This window comes from Sander vitreus, chromosome 8 (assembly GCF_031162955.1).
Source record: "Sander vitreus isolate 19-12246 chromosome 8, sanVit1, whole genome shotgun sequence".
Taxonomy (NCBI): Eukaryota; Metazoa; Chordata; class Actinopteri; order Perciformes; family Percidae; genus Sander; species Sander vitreus.
Genome location: NC_135862.1, coordinates 16,990,728 through 17,008,787, shown reverse-complemented (window position 1 = coordinate 17,008,787; position 18,060 = coordinate 16,990,728). Strand labels below are relative to the sequence as shown.

The following is an 18,060-nucleotide window of genomic DNA, read 5'->3' as shown; positions in this document are numbered from 1 at the left end:
TCAGTCCACTTCAAACTTTGAATGATGAAAAGGACCTTTTAGTGAAAGAACACTGTGTGACCTGGTCCTTTGTGCCTAGGTGGAGTACCAGTGTGAGGGTTTCCTGGAGAAAAACAAGGACACAGTCAATGAGGAGCAGATAAATGTTCTTAAAAAGAGCAAGGTGAAATGGGTTATAAATAGTTATTTGTATTTGCACTTCCTAGTGTTTCTTAATTGTCAAGGTCAACACCTCCTCAACTAAAAGCAAATGTAAGTGTATATACGTATATTTTGTGTTGCTAGTCCCTGGGTACACCCTAGACTTGTTCAACCACAACTTTTGGAGGAAATACACCCACTTTTGAATTTCCTATTTAAAAACACTGCCATCTGCTGTTCAATGACATTGACTTTGTATTTTGTTGCTGTTGATCTCTGAACAAAATATCTTTTCAGGTTGTTTGGTTGCTGAAGCTGTTTGAGGATGATGAGAAGGCAACAAGTTCTACGAACAAGCATGCTAGTGTCACTGGAAGGACCGGTCAGACCCAGAGGGATAATAAGAAGACTGTTGGACTGCAGGTGAGAGCATAAAGAGCAGGAGACATGCCATTTGATTGTGTGGGAAAATGCATGATTAAAACCTATTTTGTGGAGAAGGTATGGAAAATGATATTTAAATTAATGGTTCCTCAGCTGTCAGATTGAAGTGCCTTTAAGGAACTAAATAACTACCAATCCTTTCTAAGTGATGTATGTATTGTCATTTCGAAAGCTGATATTTGACATTTAAACCGAATGTTCAAGGACATTTTTATAATTCATGTATTTCCAAACTCATCAAGGATTTATCGTTGTCTTTTTACTCAGTTTCGACAGTCTCTCCATTTGCTGATGGACACACTAAATGCTACAACACCACACTACGTACGCTGCATCAAGCCAAATGACCACAAATCTCCATTCATGTGAGGGTGATTTCACTCTTCTGTTTCATATGATTATCTGCAACAAGCGCATATGAAATAGTAGTACACTCCTTTTTGTGAAACTTGTTTGTATTTTATCTTTTATAAAGCATGGATCCTGTGAGGGCAGTGCAGCAGCTTCGAGCATGTGGCATCCTCGAGACAATCCGGATATCAGCAGCAGGCTTCCCATCTAGGTAGCATATAAACAACAGCATCTGGTACAGAGCACAGGGCCATGGGCAGTTTATGTTTACAATACATAGACCTATAAAAAAATAATCACTTCAAATTGTCTTATTAATGTGAATATTGCAGATGGACCTATCAGGAATTCTTTAGTCGTTATCGGGTCCTCATGAAGCAAAAGGATGTGCTTCTTGACAGAAAACAAACCTGCAAAAATCTCCTGGAAAAACTTATAAAGGTACGTCTGCATTGTATAACGGCATTCCCATAATGTTAGTAACAAAATAAATGTAACTTGCACAGAAACATTACATATTATATTTGCTAATGTATATTCTGTTTTCTTCCTAGAACCAGGATAAGTATAAGTTTGGCAAAACCAAGATCTTCTTCAGGGCTGGTCAGGTGGCTTACCTGGAGAAGCTGCGTTCTGACAAGCTGCGTATGGCGTGTGTCCGCATCCAGAAGACTATCCGCTGCTGGCTGGCCCGCAAAAAGTACCTGAGGATGAGGGAATCTGCTATCACCATACAGAGACACGTACGTGGTCACCAGGCACGCTGGTGAGTGGAGCCGTCAAACCACAGCAGAATAAGAAGTTGAAAGATATCAACTTCTAGCTGATATAGCATATTTCTTACATGTATTTTTCCTGTCAGTTATGTTACGTTTCTGCGAAGAACCAGAGCAGCTATTATCATTCAGCGGAACGTGCGTATGTGGGTGACCAGGAGACGCTACCAGCAGCAGCGCTCTGCAGCTATCACTATTCAGTGCATCTTGAGGGCCTACATGGCTAGAAAGCAGTACTATAAGGTAATGCCGTGCTTGATGCTTGAGGATGATACCGGTATGTTATTTTATAATTCCACACTTGTAAGGTCACCTTTACTGGAAGGTTTATAGTCAGAATTTGACTTTACAAACATAATTCCAGGAGGCAATATCAACATCAGCCTTGATTTTTATTTATATATATATATATATATATATATATATATATATATATAATCTCTTAATAGTTGCATATTACAATAACCATACTGGATTTAATACTGGTCACACCAAGACCAGGAATGGGTGCCTCTTGAATACAATATGGAAAGGTTCCCAGCTCAAAGGAAGCCCAGATGTGCCAGTTTCCGTTACTTACATTGTTGAGGTAGTGAAGCCTTGTAGCAGCAGTACACCCGATTGTTTGCACTTCCTAAACCTTGATCGCTGTGTAGGATTCTTAATCATTAAGTCGGGAATAAAGACCGACAATATTAATTCTGGCCTTGTTGACCTCGTTTACACTTTGAAATGAAATTTCATGAAATGAATGAAAAATGAAATGAAAGTTTCACTGGAATTGCATTGCTCTGTAACAGCTTGACATTCACATACACTGCAACAAGGAACCTTTTACATTTTATAAGTTTCCTTGACTGCAACAGGAAAAAAACTGACACATTTTGAATGTTTTTGTTAAAACTGTGAAATGGACTGGCAACAAGTATGTAAGACCGGAACTATGGCAATTTATTTTACTATTCTAAATGTAGAACTAATCTTACCATCACGTTTAAGAGAGAATCTAAATTGTTGTACATGTGGCCCCTGGACCTCCACCTCACCTCTTGCACTCACTTATTGCAAGTCATTACCATTTCACTTATAAACTTGACATTCAATATTTGTCTTTTTTCACAGTTGGTGTTTGAGCAAAAAGCTGTTGTCATCCAGAAATGGGTGAAAGGCTGGCTGGCTAGACAGCATTTCAGGCGCACCGTGGCTGCCATCATCCTGCTGCAGAGCTGTGTACGTCGCATAAAGGCCAAGAAGGAATTGAAGAAGCTGAAAGTGGAGGCACGCTCTGTGGAGCGCTTCAAGAAGCTCAACATTGGCATGGAGAACAAGATTATGCAGTTGCAGCACAAGATAAATGAGCAGGTGTGTATTGTGTCAGTGTCTACCTTTTTGTGTTAGGTAGTTATTTACTCTGGAATGTACCATTTTTAAAAACAAACTGTAGTTGGAGAAACATTGGGTCATTGGGAGTTGTCGTATCACATGCACCGCATGTGTTTCTCCCCCTGCAGCATAAAGAGAACAGAGAGCTCAGTGAGAGGCTGAATGCTGTGGAGAAGACCCAGACTATGGAGAGAGAGAAACAGAGCAGAGAGATCGAAAGCCTACGTAGATCAGAACAGGAGGCCAAAGCCAAGGCATTGACGGTTCCCTCTCTGCTGGAGAAGCTCTCTTTCCTTCAGAACGAGCTGGAAAACACCTGCAGAGAGAAAGAAGACCTTGAAGCGCAGACTAAGGTATACAAGGAGCAGACACAACAGGTAGGCCTACTTCATCTAGATTTATCCAACTTGACTGCTGGGCAACTTCACTAGAATTTTCTACATGGCGCTCTTTCTTTAATTATCTGTAATGGTAATCGATTGGATTGATGACATTGCATTGGTGGAGATACATTAGTGCCCTTGATGACATTAAGTTAAATCATATTGTACCACACCCTCCTAAACTGTTATTTTCCACACTAAGCCGGACAGCAGAGGTTTGTTAAATTCCCTCTGGGTTTCTCACCAATCAGCTGATCTTTCATCGCTCAAATTGTGTTTCCATTAATTTGTGGGCTTTTTTAAATTGGTTTATATTTGTATGTTTATGTGGGGCAGGCATTTGGTTCTACCGCTGGCTGTGTGATCCCATCATTTTCTGTTGCTTTAGGATGATCACACAGACCGTAATTTATGATTACCGACTTATGATTTTTGCTTGACCAAAATGTTCTGAAAAGATGAAACATTTGAGCTACAGATGGACCATACAAATTGCCAACATTTGATGTACAGAGGGACCATATGAAATGCCAAATAAAAACTTGTAATGTTTGCCCTTTTTGCATTTTATGAACTTACTTTGCTCCATTTTTGTTGGTTTCTAGAACCTCAAAAGCCAAGTTAAATGGGAATAAAGACTAATACATTATTTTACCCACTCTCACGATCAGGTGGTAGAAGACCTTAATATGAAGAACAGCTTGTTGAACAGCGAGAAAGATGAGCTGAACAAACTAATCCTGGAACAAGCCCATCAGTTAACAGGTACTGAGCAGTTCACCTCAAACCCCCACCGTCCTTAAGCAATTGCTGCATTTAGAATGAATATTAAAAAAAAAAAAACTTTTTGTTTCAGATATTAAAACCTATGTTGAGAATGCAGAACAGCTAGAAAAGGACTTAACTGAAGAGCGTTCTCGCTACCAAAGTCTGTTGAGTGAAAACCTGCATCTGGAGGAGCGGCACAGAGACCTGAAGGAAGAGATGAGTCTCAGCATTGTGAGGAACACTTAATTTGCCATCGTCGTAATCTTTTGATTCAATCGTAATTTGTGGATTCTAACAACATGGCAATTTCAAAAGGGTGTCACAAACCAGAATAACTTAAATTAATTAGTTCAGTAGTTCATGTAAATCTTTTTTACATGGTGACAATAGTTTACAGAGATACAGAAACCAGTCACCTGTAACAAGTGAAATGTTAACACAACGTCAGTGTACAAATTATATGTGACATTTGAAAAATGCTCATCATGATGGAACAAGTTTAGGTCTGGCTACTTCCTTCTGTAACATGTCTCCCCCTAACCAGAGTTCAAGCAAATCTGGTCACAAGAGGTCAGACTCCAACTACAGCAGCAACTCATCTGAGTTTAGTCAGAGCTTAGGCTCTACTGAGGGAGAAGACTGCTCCATACAAACAGAGGTAATGTGGAAAACTACACAATATCATGGTGCAGTATCATTATTGCCTTAAAGTGATACATATACAGGCCCAAAATGTATCTTTTTGAGTATGAAAGGCTCACCCCCTGTATGCTTAAATGTGGCTGTAAAACATTTGTATTTTCTATAAAAGAATAGCAGCTGTGGTGTGAACACAGTCAGTTAACAAATTGGAAAATTGAAAATTGGTGTCAGCGGTTACAAAACACTGGACACTTATTCCTTGACACAGATGTGGGAAGATTTTATTTTATTTTTTTTTTCCCCCAGCCTTGTCTGTGTTATAATCCTATTAGTGCAGCATTCTAGTTAGTTTGTGAAGAGATTTATCAACCAATGCCTGCTGTGTTTTTTTTAGGATGAGACCCAGGCAACGGTGGACCTGCCGGTCCTTCTGAAGCTCCAGAGAAGAGTGAAGGAACTGGAGCAGGAAAACCGGTCACTATGGCAGCAGCTGGATAACAGAGAAGATGCCCAACAAGAAAGGGCAGAAGTATGGACTGAAACACCAGTCTTGTTTCTTATTGATGAAATTACTAAATATACAGAAGAGTTGTATATGAAATAAGCTATTAGTTCTGTTTTGGTTGAATGGTTGGTATTTACATTATGTGTATATTGTTCTTTAAAAAAGGAGGCGGAGGAGCAGAGAACTGTTGGCAGGGCAGAGCTGGACTTGGAGACACTGAAGGTATAACTTTGTCAGGTACATGTATTGGGATCCAAGCAAGATCTCTTCCAACATCCTGAAAGGAGATGTCCTAAAAGACTCATCCCATTAATATACCTTTTAAAACTTTCTGATTTCTAATGTAATGGCAAATGGAGACAAAAAATATTTTGTGGATGTTTGAATAGTTTGTTTCTGTAAATGTCTTAGCGACAAGAACTGGAGGCTGAGAACAAGAAGTTGAAGCAGGATCTAAACCAGCTGCGGAAGTCTCTGACCAATGAGAATAGTGAATTGGCGCCCCCTACCCCTGGCTCTCTGCCCTACAACATACTACTGGATCACCTCAGTTCTTCCAATGAGGAGCTGGAGATGCGAAAAGAGGAAGTGCTGCTCCTCCGGTCACATATGGTCCGCCAAGAGGCCCTTAAACACAAGGTGAGAAAGTAAATTACATTGTTACAATTACTAGATTCATATTTTTTTTTTTTTATTCAGTATTTTTGCATTTAATGCAACAGACATCTGACAATACCGAAATATAATCTATCCCATATGAACTGTCCTCTAGGACTCTGTGCTCGGGGAAGGTGTGAAATTAGATCTAAGTGAAATTCCCTCATTTCAAGATGTTGACAGGTAAGACGTGTGGCTCCCACTCCACTTTAAATCCATCAGGTGGTACAGTTAAGTGTTGTGTAAATTCTCTGATGCTGTTCCTCAGGTCCACTGGCATCCATACACTGAATGAAGATGGAGAGCTGTGGCTGGCTTATGAAGGCTTGAAAGAGACCAATAGGTAATGAAATAATATTCTGTAGTTGGTTAGTGCATTCAAGCCACGACCATGCCTCATGGAATTGAATACTATCCCTCCATCTTCCAGACTTCTGGAGGGCCAGATGCAGGAGCAGGAACGTGTTCACAATGAGGAGTATAGGAAGCTGCATGAGGAGGTGAAGAAGTTGAAGGCTGAAAAGGAGCAACAGCAGAAGCTGCTGGCCCAGAGCCTCCTCCTGCCAGAAGATGCCCGTATTGATGCGAGCCTGAAGCACGAGATCACACTGCTCACCAATGACAACCTGGTGGGTCTGCTCACTGGTCTGGATCTGTCACTCTGCCTTTTATCAGTTATTACGACTGTAATTATATCTTCACGATGCAGAGTTCCTTCATAGTAAAACTGTTAAATCTCTCTCTCTCTCTCTCTCTCTCTCTCTTCCCCCCCCCCCCCATACTGAATCTGTAATTGAAAGGGCCCTCTTACTTTTCTTTACTTTTTCCTAATGGGATTCAGTGTATTGTTTGCAAGATTGTGATGTTGCATGTAAACCCAGTAATATATACAAAACACAAGATTTTTATGATTTAAGACTTTTTTTTTTTTTTTTGAGTTTCTACAGGACGAAAAGAATTCCACAGTTTAAAAAAAAAAAGAGCACTGGATGAAAGTTTGCCCTCACACTAATCTAGTTTGTTTACATAATTTTAGGAACTCATGAAACAGCAAGAGCAACAAGACAAAACCATGCGCAAGTTAAAAAAACAACTTAAACTTTACATAAAAAAAGTTGAAGATTTTGAAGGTAATCACATGGCATTGACTGTGTTCATACAGTACATTTTCTTAAATGACTTTTGTACAGCATCAATCCTGTGATTTCTTAAATTGTGTCTCTGTTGTGTTTAGCGAGTGCTCAGCAAAAGAATAAAGCTCCTGTGATGAGCGCTCCTGTCAGAGCGGTGAATATCACCCGCAAGGAGAAGGAGTACCGGGGCATGTTGGAGTACAGGGAGGGTGACGAGAGCCGCTTGCTTAAGAATCTGGTCGTAGGTATGTTAAACCTGTTTTGCTCATGTAAATCATTTTCTGACCTGGATTTTAGAATTGCATGCAAATGTTTTTCATTGATCTGGGACACATTATTTCTGTATTTTGCTTTGAATTGTTGTAATCTTCTCAGATCTGAAGCCTCGTGGTGTAGCAGTCAGCTTCATTCCTGGGCTTCCGGCTTACATCATCTTCATGTGTGTAAGATATGCGGACAATGTGAACGATGATCAGAGAGTCAGCACTCTGCTCAATTCCACCATCACCAGCATCAAGGGGGTCATTAAGGTGTAGTATATAACTTTGATATGTATAAAGAAAGTGACGTTTTTATTTTGAATTAATCTTACACTGTTTCTATAGAGGAAAGGAAAGGATTTTGAAGCGGTGTCTTTCTGGCTGGCCAACACATGCCGATTAATGCACTGTCTGAAGCAGTACAGTGGAGATGAGGTAATCCTGAGGAAGCTTTGATGCCAGAGTTATGTTTACAGCTGACCATGTTCCTTAATTAACCCTGGATGTCTGTACAACCTCTTTGTGCTGTAGGCCTTCATAACACACAACACTGCTAAGCAAAATGAGCAGTGCCTAGCCAACTTTGAACTGTCAGAGTACCAGCAGGTTTTTGGTGATCTAGCCATCCAAATTTACCGCCAGCTCATCAAATGCATGGAGGACATCCTGCAGCCCCTGATTGGTGAGGAGACATAATCTCACCATACATAATAACGAAATGTGTTCTTCTCCTGACCATAACGGAATCACATGAAATGTATTTTTCCTCAATTTGTGTCTTGTGTGTAGTGGCAAGCATGCTGGAGCATGAGACAATCCAGGGTGTTTTGGGGTCCAAACCCACAGGCCTGAGGAAGAGAAGCACCAGTTTCCCAGAGCCAGCTGTTACAGTGGAAGTCCTGCTGCAGCGTCTTGGCCTCTTCTACACCACCATGAGTCAGCACGGGATGGACTCGGACCTCATTAAACAGGTGGTCAAGCAGCAGTTTTACATCATCTGTGCGGTCACACTCAACCACCTGCTGCTGCGGAAGGACATGTGCTCCTGGAGTAAAGGCCTGCAGATCAGGTATGACATAGAATGGCCTTTGGCCTGTTTTTATACTTTATGCAGTGAAATTAGAGAGGCAGAAGAATGTGGATTGAGGTGTGTCGGTAAAACTTGTGGGCAGAGCCTCACAGTGCACACTTGATTTTTGTCTTTATGTCAGAGGAGCGATGCCTTAAGAGGAGCTGGTAACTTCCAGTTTATGTTAAGTGATAATTCAGAATGTGTACCACTTTTATGTTCTATCACTAAATATGAAGTCATCTGAGTTTGCTAGCCTAAAAATCCGAATGAATTGTCATTTTTGTTTTACTTAATTCATATGTTAAATATTTGATTTGAAGGTAATTTTCAAGTCTTTTTGACTTGGTTATAATGATGCACAGACATATTTACACATGCAGGGTCTCTTACTCTGGTGTCACAGAACAGATTGGACCTTGCTAGACAGTACCTTGGTTCAGTCTCAATTGCTTGTCCAATGCCTCTGGCTTCAGGTACAATGTTTGGCAGTTGGAAGAATGGCTGGCAGAGAGGGAGCTTGGAGACTGCAGTGCCAAGGAGACTCTGGAGCCTCTTGTACAGGCTGCACAGCTCCTACAGATCAAGAAGAAGACTGAGGCAGACGCACAAACTATTTGCACAATGTGTTCTGCCCTCACCACAGCACAGGTCCATCTTCAGTAAATCTTCTGCCTTCTTAATCGGTAGACATGATATGCTGCTCCTGCTTTTATCATTGTTTTTCTCTTTGCAGATTGTAAAAGTGTTGACCTTGTACACCCCAGTGATTGAGTTTGAAGAGCGAGTGCCGACCACTTTCATCACAACTATTAAAGTGAGTAGAGGTTTTGAAAGTGTGGGCAAGAATGCATGATTCTTTTATATTTAGTCTTGCATTTAGTACCGCTTGTTTAATTTTTTTTTTTTGCTATATCTGCATATTTTTAAAAAAAAACTTTTTTTTTTGTTTTTAGAACCTTTTGAAAGACAGAGTTGAGTCATCCACTTTGATGATGGATGCTAAGAAGATCTTTTCCGTCACCCTCCCCTTCACACCCTCCTCTGTGGCTCTGGAGACCATCCAGATCCCTGCGAGCCTCAATCTGGGCTTCCTTGCCCGCATCTAGACCTAGACATCTGACACTGACTCCTGTTTACAAGAGTAAAAACACCTAAGACCACCTAAGTGTGTGTGTGTGTTTTTCCTTTTTAAAAGATTTTTTTTGGGGGGGCATTTTAGGCCTTTTATTTTATAGGACAGCTGCAGACATGAGCGGGGGGGATGGACATGCAGGAAAGGGTTGGAGTCGAACACGGGCCGGCTGCGTCGAGGAGTAAACCTCTATATATGGGCGCCCGCTCTACCAACTGAGCTATCCGGGCGCCCAAGACCACCTAAGTTTTTTACCAAAGTTTCTACCAGTTGTAATGTCTTCACTATCGTTGATTATTGCAGTACTCCAGCGGAATGAGGATACATTGTTTACATGTGTCTTTGTATTAGCTTTTCAGCACTGCCCAGCCAAAGAGTAATAACTGTATGAATGGTAAATTTGCAACAACTAAAGAAATTTGACTTTTCACATTATAACATCTGCAAGTGATAAATATCCTGGTAACTATTAATATAAGTGTTAGTGAGTGAGAGTAAGTGTTTTTTAATGGTTAACCATGAGCTATGTTAAAATATTGATGTGCATCTGATCTAAATGTTGGAAATGTCTCAAGATGAAATTCTGTTTTATTTCTGTAACTTGCAAACTACTAATATCAGGTGATGGTATTTATGTCTGTACAAGGCAAGGGTACAGAAAACCATTTGAGTATGTATGTGACTACTATACTACTACTTACTATAAGCGACAACATAAAGACTGGCGTTTCAGTAAGATGGTTGGAAGTGCTTAAAAACAATAGTTGCACTACCTCAGGAGGTGTTGTGGATCTGGAAAATATTTTAATTATGTTTTAGTATTCTCTTTCTTGACACTGACACACTCACTGTAATAAGGTATAGAATTGTATTTAGCAGTATATGTCCTTCATGGAACACATTTAAATAGGGATGTGCACGCTAATCCTCATCTCTTTGAAAGAAGAGCTGTAGGATTGAGAATGGAAGACTTATAAAATGTATCTTTTTAAGTCCCTGACATGAAAAAGTTTAGGGATCTAGGATTTAAAAATATAGTGTGTGGACTGATGTAACTAACTCTTGCCTTCCAGTCTCAGTAATATATGATCCTTACATGATCACCATGCTATATGCTGCTAGAGAAAGTTAGCTTATCGTGCCATGTTCATCATGCTCTGTATTTGCAAATGCATAATATGAAATTGCCTAAAAAGTTAATAAGTGATTAATCGCTTGGTTTTTAAAGCTTCTGAGCTGTGCACACCAGGAATGTGTGAATGTGTTTCCTTGTAGAAGTCTTTCTGGCATTCGCACTGTTTTCTCAAGTTTGCAAGTGTTGGTAAGTGGCGAAATATTTACTTTAAAAAATAATTTTCGCCTAAATAGGCTCTACTTGTGGTCGAGCAGCGTCTGAAATGCGTCCACACGGTGAGCTGGCTGAGGTTTTGTATCCGGTTCCTTTTGTTGTCAGAATCCTTGATCAAACAAGCACACCCACTCCGTCAAGCCGCTGTCACAAGACGGGAGGGCGGAGTCATCCAGTCAAAGTCCGCAGCAGGTGAGCGACAAGTCGATCACGAAGACACGAGTCACACCTGGAGTGAGTGACAAGGCTTTCATAATAAAAGCATCAGGTTTGCCACTTTTAAGATAAGTTGGTTATTAACGGTACAGGTTTCCATCCTTTTGGCTTGTGACTGCTCAAAATTAAGTAATGTCAACTTGTAACCCCCACAGGAGTACATGGCCTTATTATGGACAAGTTAATGAGCAGTTCAACCTAAGATTATAGTAGCCAACAGAAGAAAAAAGAAGTGGTACAAATTAAACATGTTGATTTGTCTTGGGACCCGCATGCATGTTTTACAGATAAGCATTAATAATGGTAACATGTATTTAAATATAAGAGCTTAATCATGTCAGAAATGAGTCATGCGGACCAGAATTCAAGTACTGAATAACATTAGAAATACATTAAATTGAAGCACACATTAACCTGGCAGACAGACACTTGGGTAAACATGTAAAAGATAATGTTTATAGTAAAAGATTAGTTCGTGTATCTCAAATAAGAATTTTAATTAATTCAGTGAGTATTATTTTGAAAATGTCAACCAGGAAAGCGAGGTAATATTGTCTTTTGACTGGTGATTCTGGCATAGTTGGGAGGGGAGGGGAGGGAGATATTCGTTGGTAACCTGGAAAGTACAGAGGATACAACAGCTGATAAGCAAATACGGACAAGAGAAGTTAAAACAATAATGCACAAATATGGCTTTGTTGGAACTGTACACCGAGGTAAGAGAAAAGCACCACGTTTGTATTACAATACAGATAAACCCTTAATGTTGTTTTACAGAAACATATGGAAACTTTGTCAGGGCTCAGGCAAGTTACAAGGATGTGGAGGAGGCTGGACTTAAATTTAAAATATAAATGCTTTACTGTTTACTCAACTTTTTAAGTGTACATCTTTAGGAATTGTTAATATAGATATGAAGTATAATGCCTTTCTGTTAAATGAGAAATAAATGAAGGTCCTCATAGTTTGTTAAGCACATGTTCACACAGGGAATAGCATTACATTTACAGTGTTATATGTTTATAACAACTATAGTAAGCACTGATAAAGTGTTAACTTGTCACCCTTAAAATCTTCTCCTAGTACAACAGAGTGTGGATACCAGATGCAGAACATGTGTGGAAATCAGCCGAGATTATGAGAGACTTTCATTTTGGGAATAATGTTCTTGAATTGCTTCTTGAAGATGGCACTGTAAGTAAAACGCGACTAATAAAACCTTGTGCAGTGGATATATGATGGTGAAAAGTTACAGCTGACCTGCCTCTCTTTACATAACCTGTCACTGTACAGGAGTACTGCTACCCTGTTGACCCGTCAAAACCACAACTCCCTCCACTTCGCAACCCGGACATCTTGGTGGGGGAGAACGACCTCACTGCTCTCAGCTACCTGCATGAACCTGCAGTCCTGCACAATCTTAAAGTGCGATTTGTGGAGTCCAGAATCATCTACACCTACTGTGGTACTGTTGAAACAAACTGTCAAACTGTATCTAAGCACTGTTGGTTGTTGGCAGTTTGTGCTTTTCGCTGAGCCTGTGCTGTTTCCTCATGTTCAGGTATTATACTGGTAGCTGTAAATCCATACAAACAGCTTCATATCTATGGAGATGCAGTCATTCATGCATACTCAGGCCAGAACATGGGAGACATGGACCCTCATATATTTGCAGTGGCTGAGGAGGCTTACAAACAGATGGCCAGGTAAATAAAAGCTGAAATTATCACATTAAGTAGAATATACAGTGTAGTTATATCACTGTACATTTTTCCTCAGAAACCACAAGAACCAGTCTATCATCGTCAGTGGTGAATCTGGAGCCGGCAAAACAGTGTCTGCTCGATACGCTATGAGGTACTTTGCTGTTGTAAGCAAATCTGGAAGTAAGACTCGAGTTGAAGACAAAGTCCTGGCATCCAATCCGATAACAGAGGTATGACTTTACTGGACCCCAGGAGCCCTGCTCACAAGGCAACACATCGCTATTCTCTCTACTAAATGATCAATGTTTCAGTACTGTGACAACACTAATATAATGCACCTAATGCATTAATTAGGTCAACTTCTATATGATTGATAACTTAAAAAGAGACCTGATGACCTGAGGTGACTTTCTCTCAGGCAATAGGAAACGCAAAGACCACCAGGAATGACAACAGCAGCCGTTTTGGGAAATACACAGAGATCAGCTTTGACAGGAGGTACCGGATCATCGGAGCGAACATGAGGACCTATCTCTTAGAGAAATCCAGAGTTGTTTTTCAGGTAGTGTATGAGATGAAGGTGTTGTTGTGTTATTGTTCTTATACATATCTGATCCATAACAATTTATACTCTTGTCTTAATCAGGCAGACAACGAGCGAAACTATCACATATTCTACCAGATGTGTTCCTGTGCTCATCTGCAAGAGTTCAAGAATCTAAGACTGTGTGAGTGTTTGTACCGAGGGTTAATTCTGCAGGTTTGAGACGGAGCAAAGACTCTTCCACTGCTGTTGCGTTTAATCTGATTCACTTAGAACGCACATCTAAGTCTTACAATCATACACATAATTATTGTGGGATTATTTTATTGTAGGAGCGCCTGATTATATATCCCTGTCATCTGTAGTGAGTGCAGATAAGTTCTGGTACACCTGCATGGGCGGTGAGATCACTATTGAAGGCGTAGATGACCAGAAAGACATGGAGGAGACTCGACGGACCTTCTCACTGCTAGGTAAACAAACACTTCATCTGTCAAACTGTAACTTGCTTTTAGTGTGACTTTTATGTTACCTTCCTCTCTCTGCCTCTCCAGGGTTGAAGGAGGACTTTCAGTTTGATGTGTTCCAAGTTTTGGCAGCCATTCTGCATTTGGGAAATGTGGAAATCCGAAACTCTGGAGATGGCAAATCATCAGTTCCTGTGAGTCTGAAATCTCTTTTGGTTTGCGAGGTTAGATTTCCAAACATTAAGCTGGTTAAATACAGTACGTGATTTACATATCTTCCAGCCCAGTGATCCACACCTGGCAGTCTTCTGTGAGTTGCTGGGTGCGAGCGCAGACGGGTTGGGGCGTTGGCTGTGCCATCGGAGGATCGTTCTGGTGGCTGAGACGGTGGTGAAGCCGGTGCCCAAAGAACGGGCAGTAAATGCCAGAGATGCCCTAGCCAAGCAGATCTATGCCCATCTGTTTGACTGTATTATTAACAGGATAAACACAGCACTTCAGGTTCCAGGAAAGCAACACGCGTTCATTGGTGTTCTGGACATTTATGGGTAATGCAGAACACTTTTTTCTTCAGCTGCTTGATGATTCAGGACTCTTTAGCTGCTATTTTTGATGTGATCTTTTATTTGTCCTCAGCTTTGAAACGTTTGACATCAACAGCTTTGAACAGTTTTGCATCAACTACGCAAATGAAAAGCTTCAACAGCAGTTTAACTTGGTATGCTTCACCATCGTCCAAAATCATTGCAAAAACGCTGCATACAAACCTTTATCTGCTCCGAGGGTTATTCTCTTGTCGTTCTTATTTTTAATCAGCATGTGTTCAAGCTGGAGCAAGAGGAGTACATGAAAGAGGACATCCCATGGACGTTGATAGATTTCTATGACAACCAGCCGGTCATTGACCTGATTGAAGCCAAAATGGGGATCCTGGACTTGCTTGATGAAGAATGTTTGGTAATTGAAGAGACGTGATGTGAACTTTTACAACTAAAATGTTTAACTCTGTTTTGTTGTTGTTGTTGTTGTTGTTGTTGTTGTTGTTGTTGTTGCTGATGCTGCCATGCCTCCAATATATATGTGTTTTCTTCACAGTTTCCTCAGGGCACTGATCAAAGCTGGCTACAAAAACTGTTCAACTATCTTGATGCCAATCCTCTGTTTGAGAAGCCCAGGTTATCAAATGAGGCATTTGTGATTCAACACTTTGCAGACAAGGTGCAGTCTGATAGAAACCCATTTCCTGCAGACTGTAGCACAGAAGGTACTCCTTTTTTTAAACTGTGAGTGTTTTTCTAATAACAGGTGGAATATCAATGCAGAGGTTTTCTTGAAAAGAACAGAGACACACTCTATGAAGAACTGGTTGACATTATGAGAGTCAGTAAGGTAATAAAAGACCCTGTTTTATTTTGGCTTTTAATTTTTCAAAATATCATAGTGGCTAAAAATCAAAGTTAACAAATCAAAGTGTCTGTATCATTAAAGCTAACCCATGCAGATTTGTTTTTCTCATTATAATACATTTCTCCTGCTTGCAATTGTTATCAGTTTCCTTTTCTGGCCAACTTTTTCCAAGAGGAGAAAAGCAATGTGACCACTAAAGGTGTCAAAGTGAGGCCCGCTAGACCTGCAGTGAAACCAGCCAATAAACAGCTGAGAACCTCAGTAGGAGATAAGGTGAATATATTTACTTACTGTGGCTGCTCACTGGGGATTGAACTTCGTCACAGAAGTTTCCATAGTATTCTGTATGTGTATAGAATACAACTGAGTTTGCATCTTGTGTTTTTATCCTTTTCCATGAACTTTGTGGTTGAGTGTAGTTCTGCAGTTCCCTCTCTCTACTGATGGAAACACTGAATGCTACCACCCCTCACTATGTACGCTGCATTAAGCCCAATGATGAAAAGCTCCCATTTGAGTGAGTACTGATGAAACTGTTTTTGACACGACCCACACTGTTGTGCATGTTTGTGTCTGTGGTTTAAGTGAGTGTTTGCTTGTTTTCTGAGATATGATTCCAGGAGGGTGGTGCAGCAGCTGCGAGCCTGTGGAGTCCTTGAAACTATTCGTATCAGTGCACAGAGCTATCCGTCCAGGTGATTCTCTATTACATGGTTGCATATCAGCCAAACAAAATCTCCATATGCTCAAGTTGTCATAGTAAACATGTTTCTTGTTTGTAGGTGGACATACATTGAGTTTTACAGCCGATACAGTATCCTAATGTCACATCAGGAAGGGGACCTCAGTGACAAGAAACAGACCTGCAAGAATGTGCTACAGAGGTTGATTCAGGTTCGCTGCTTCTTTTCTTACAACAGTGTCATATATTATTGTGCACTGCATGTTTTTGCATAACTTTGGCCTCTTGGCTTGATCTCTAGGACCCCAACCAGTACAAGTTTGGTCGGACTAAGATCTTCTTCCGAGCTGGTCAGGTAGCTTATCTCGAGAAGCTGCGTCTGGATCGACTGAGAGGAGCCTGCGTGACCATCCAGAAACACGTCCGCGGGTGGAGCCAGAGGAGGAAGTACCTGCGCATGAGAGACGCAGCCATCATCCTCCAACAGTACATCCGTGGACAGAGGACAATCCGGTTCGAGGCATTCACTTAAAGTTTTGTTGTCCTGCATTCTCTGTTGTATCTGTCAGGGTTCTGACATGTACGCCCACTTGTTTTATTTTGCAGTAAAACAGTGAGTGCTGCAACACTGAAACAGGGCTGGGCAGCAATGGTGGTCCAGAGATACTGGAAAGGTTACCGCATGAGACAGATCTTCCAGTTAGTCCGTCTGGCCTCCATCACCATCCAGGCCTTCACACGAGGTTGGATGGCCCGTAAGCGGTACAAGAAGGTCTGCTAGGTTGATACATTAATCATTTGTATCATTTAGTGTGATGAAAATACAAAATGTAACCACATGTGATTCATGCACTGCTATCTCTTTGTGAATTGTCAGATGGTAGAGGAGCAGAAAGCCCTGATTCTACAGAAGTATGCCAGAGCATGGCTGGCACGGCGGCGTTTTCAAACCATGCGTCGGCTGGTGCTCAATGTACAGCTCTCCTTCAGGGTGCAGCAGCTCAGAAAGAAGATTGAAGAGCAGGTAAAGACGCTACCAAGGTTACATCAGCTGTGGCTTTTATGTAGAGGACGTAACTGAATTCCTGTATCCTTACAGAACAAAGAGAACCGTGGATTGATGGAAAGACTGACAAGCTTGGCCAACTCCCACTCTCAAACTGTGGACAGACTTCAGGGTTTGGAGGCACAGCTGGAAAAATCAACCAACCAGAAGGCGTCTTTGGAGGCAAGAGAGAAGAAAGCGAAAGAAGATGCTAGCCTGGTCAGTTTTGAACTAGATTCAATACAGTTGTTTGCGTCTTTGCAGCTTTTTGTTTGCTGATGAAGCACTTTAAAAAAAAAACACATTTTTATTCTTCTTTCAGACAACTGCACAGCTTCAAAAGGAAATAGATGCACTGAACTTTGAAAAGCAGAACTTGGAGAACAAGTTTGAAGCTTCCACAAAAGAGGCCAAAGGTAATAGGAGTCAAGATTTCTGTGTATGCTACTCCTGTTGTGATTTGTACTAAATTTGTGACCGGTTTTACACTCTTCCAGAAAGCTTTGATCAAATAAAGAGGAACCTTCTGGAAGAAAAAGAATATGAAGCCAGGCTTAGAAAGTAAGTCATGAAAATGTGCAACCTACCTCCTCTACAGCAAGAAGCAAATATTTGTTTAGCCTAAGCAGATTCTTGCTCAGCTTGTTTTACTCAGTTCATTGATGAGATGATTCTTGGCAGAATTGCAGAGAACAACATTGAGATCCAGAGACAGGACCATGAGAAGTTGGTGGAAACTCTAAAAGAGGAGATTAAGAGATTGAAAGAGGAGAGAGTCAGTCTGCAGAGAAAGATGGAGGACGGGGGCAAGGTGAGCTCTGACCTGCAGGAACAGGTCATCCAGCTCACCAAACATGTCAAGATCATTCCCGAGCTACGCAGAGAACTCAACAACCTGCAAAACCAGAGAAATAACATGGACCGAAAGATGAAGCAACAGTCGGAACAAGCAAGAGGTACAGACTTTGACTTATATACCTTAAGTTTTAAAAATGATA

At 40.9% G+C, this 18,060-nt stretch overlaps 1 protein-coding gene across 1 annotated transcript in view; it reads left to right on the top strand.

The window, feature by feature from the left end:
• The window catches only part of LOC144521682 (uncharacterized), a 28,849-nt gene that overhangs the window by 6,850 nt on the left and 3,939 nt on the right, over nt 1-18,060 (top strand). The window contains exons 14-67 of the mRNA XM_078256235.1: nt 80-163; nt 439-564; nt 853-950; nt 1,061-1,147; nt 1,269-1,377; nt 1,491-1,702; nt 1,799-1,955; nt 2,835-3,074; nt 3,224-3,472; nt 4,150-4,243; nt 4,335-4,477; nt 4,791-4,904; nt 5,283-5,417; nt 5,559-5,615; nt 5,805-6,032; nt 6,166-6,233; nt 6,319-6,393; nt 6,481-6,679; nt 7,087-7,180; nt 7,285-7,428; nt 7,559-7,713; nt 7,789-7,878; nt 7,975-8,125; nt 8,233-8,512; nt 8,989-9,163; nt 9,249-9,329; nt 9,469-9,618; nt 10,923-10,968; nt 11,101-11,229; nt 11,899-11,927; nt 12,295-12,405; nt 12,505-12,676; nt 12,773-12,917; nt 12,991-13,147; nt 13,336-13,479; nt 13,564-13,645; nt 13,827-13,934; nt 14,016-14,122; nt 14,211-14,476; nt 14,565-14,646; nt 14,745-14,885; nt 15,024-15,146; nt 15,234-15,317; nt 15,480-15,608; nt 15,755-15,852; nt 15,944-16,030; nt 16,118-16,229; nt 16,319-16,530; nt 16,624-16,789; nt 16,895-17,041; nt 17,117-17,281; nt 17,385-17,478; nt 17,560-17,623; nt 17,744-18,018. Coding sequence (XP_078112361.1) covers nt 80-163; nt 439-564; nt 853-950; nt 1,061-1,147; nt 1,269-1,377; nt 1,491-1,702; nt 1,799-1,955; nt 2,835-3,074; nt 3,224-3,472; nt 4,150-4,243; nt 4,335-4,477; nt 4,791-4,904; nt 5,283-5,417; nt 5,559-5,615; nt 5,805-6,032; nt 6,166-6,233; nt 6,319-6,393; nt 6,481-6,679; nt 7,087-7,180; nt 7,285-7,428; nt 7,559-7,713; nt 7,789-7,878; nt 7,975-8,125; nt 8,233-8,512; nt 8,989-9,163; nt 9,249-9,329; nt 9,469-9,618; nt 10,923-10,968; nt 11,101-11,229; nt 11,899-11,927; nt 12,295-12,405; nt 12,505-12,676; nt 12,773-12,917; nt 12,991-13,147; nt 13,336-13,479; nt 13,564-13,645; nt 13,827-13,934; nt 14,016-14,122; nt 14,211-14,476; nt 14,565-14,646; nt 14,745-14,885; nt 15,024-15,146; nt 15,234-15,317; nt 15,480-15,608; nt 15,755-15,852; nt 15,944-16,030; nt 16,118-16,229; nt 16,319-16,530; nt 16,624-16,789; nt 16,895-17,041; nt 17,117-17,281; nt 17,385-17,478; nt 17,560-17,623; nt 17,744-18,018 — 7,270 coding nt within the window. The remainder of the gene's footprint in view (nt 1-79; nt 164-438; nt 565-852; nt 951-1,060; nt 1,148-1,268; nt 1,378-1,490; nt 1,703-1,798; nt 1,956-2,834; nt 3,075-3,223; nt 3,473-4,149; nt 4,244-4,334; nt 4,478-4,790; nt 4,905-5,282; nt 5,418-5,558; nt 5,616-5,804; nt 6,033-6,165; nt 6,234-6,318; nt 6,394-6,480; nt 6,680-7,086; nt 7,181-7,284; nt 7,429-7,558; nt 7,714-7,788; nt 7,879-7,974; nt 8,126-8,232; nt 8,513-8,988; nt 9,164-9,248; nt 9,330-9,468; nt 9,619-10,922; nt 10,969-11,100; nt 11,230-11,898; nt 11,928-12,294; nt 12,406-12,504; nt 12,677-12,772; nt 12,918-12,990; nt 13,148-13,335; nt 13,480-13,563; nt 13,646-13,826; nt 13,935-14,015; nt 14,123-14,210; nt 14,477-14,564; nt 14,647-14,744; nt 14,886-15,023; nt 15,147-15,233; nt 15,318-15,479; nt 15,609-15,754; nt 15,853-15,943; nt 16,031-16,117; nt 16,230-16,318; nt 16,531-16,623; nt 16,790-16,894; nt 17,042-17,116; nt 17,282-17,384; nt 17,479-17,559; nt 17,624-17,743; nt 18,019-18,060) is intronic.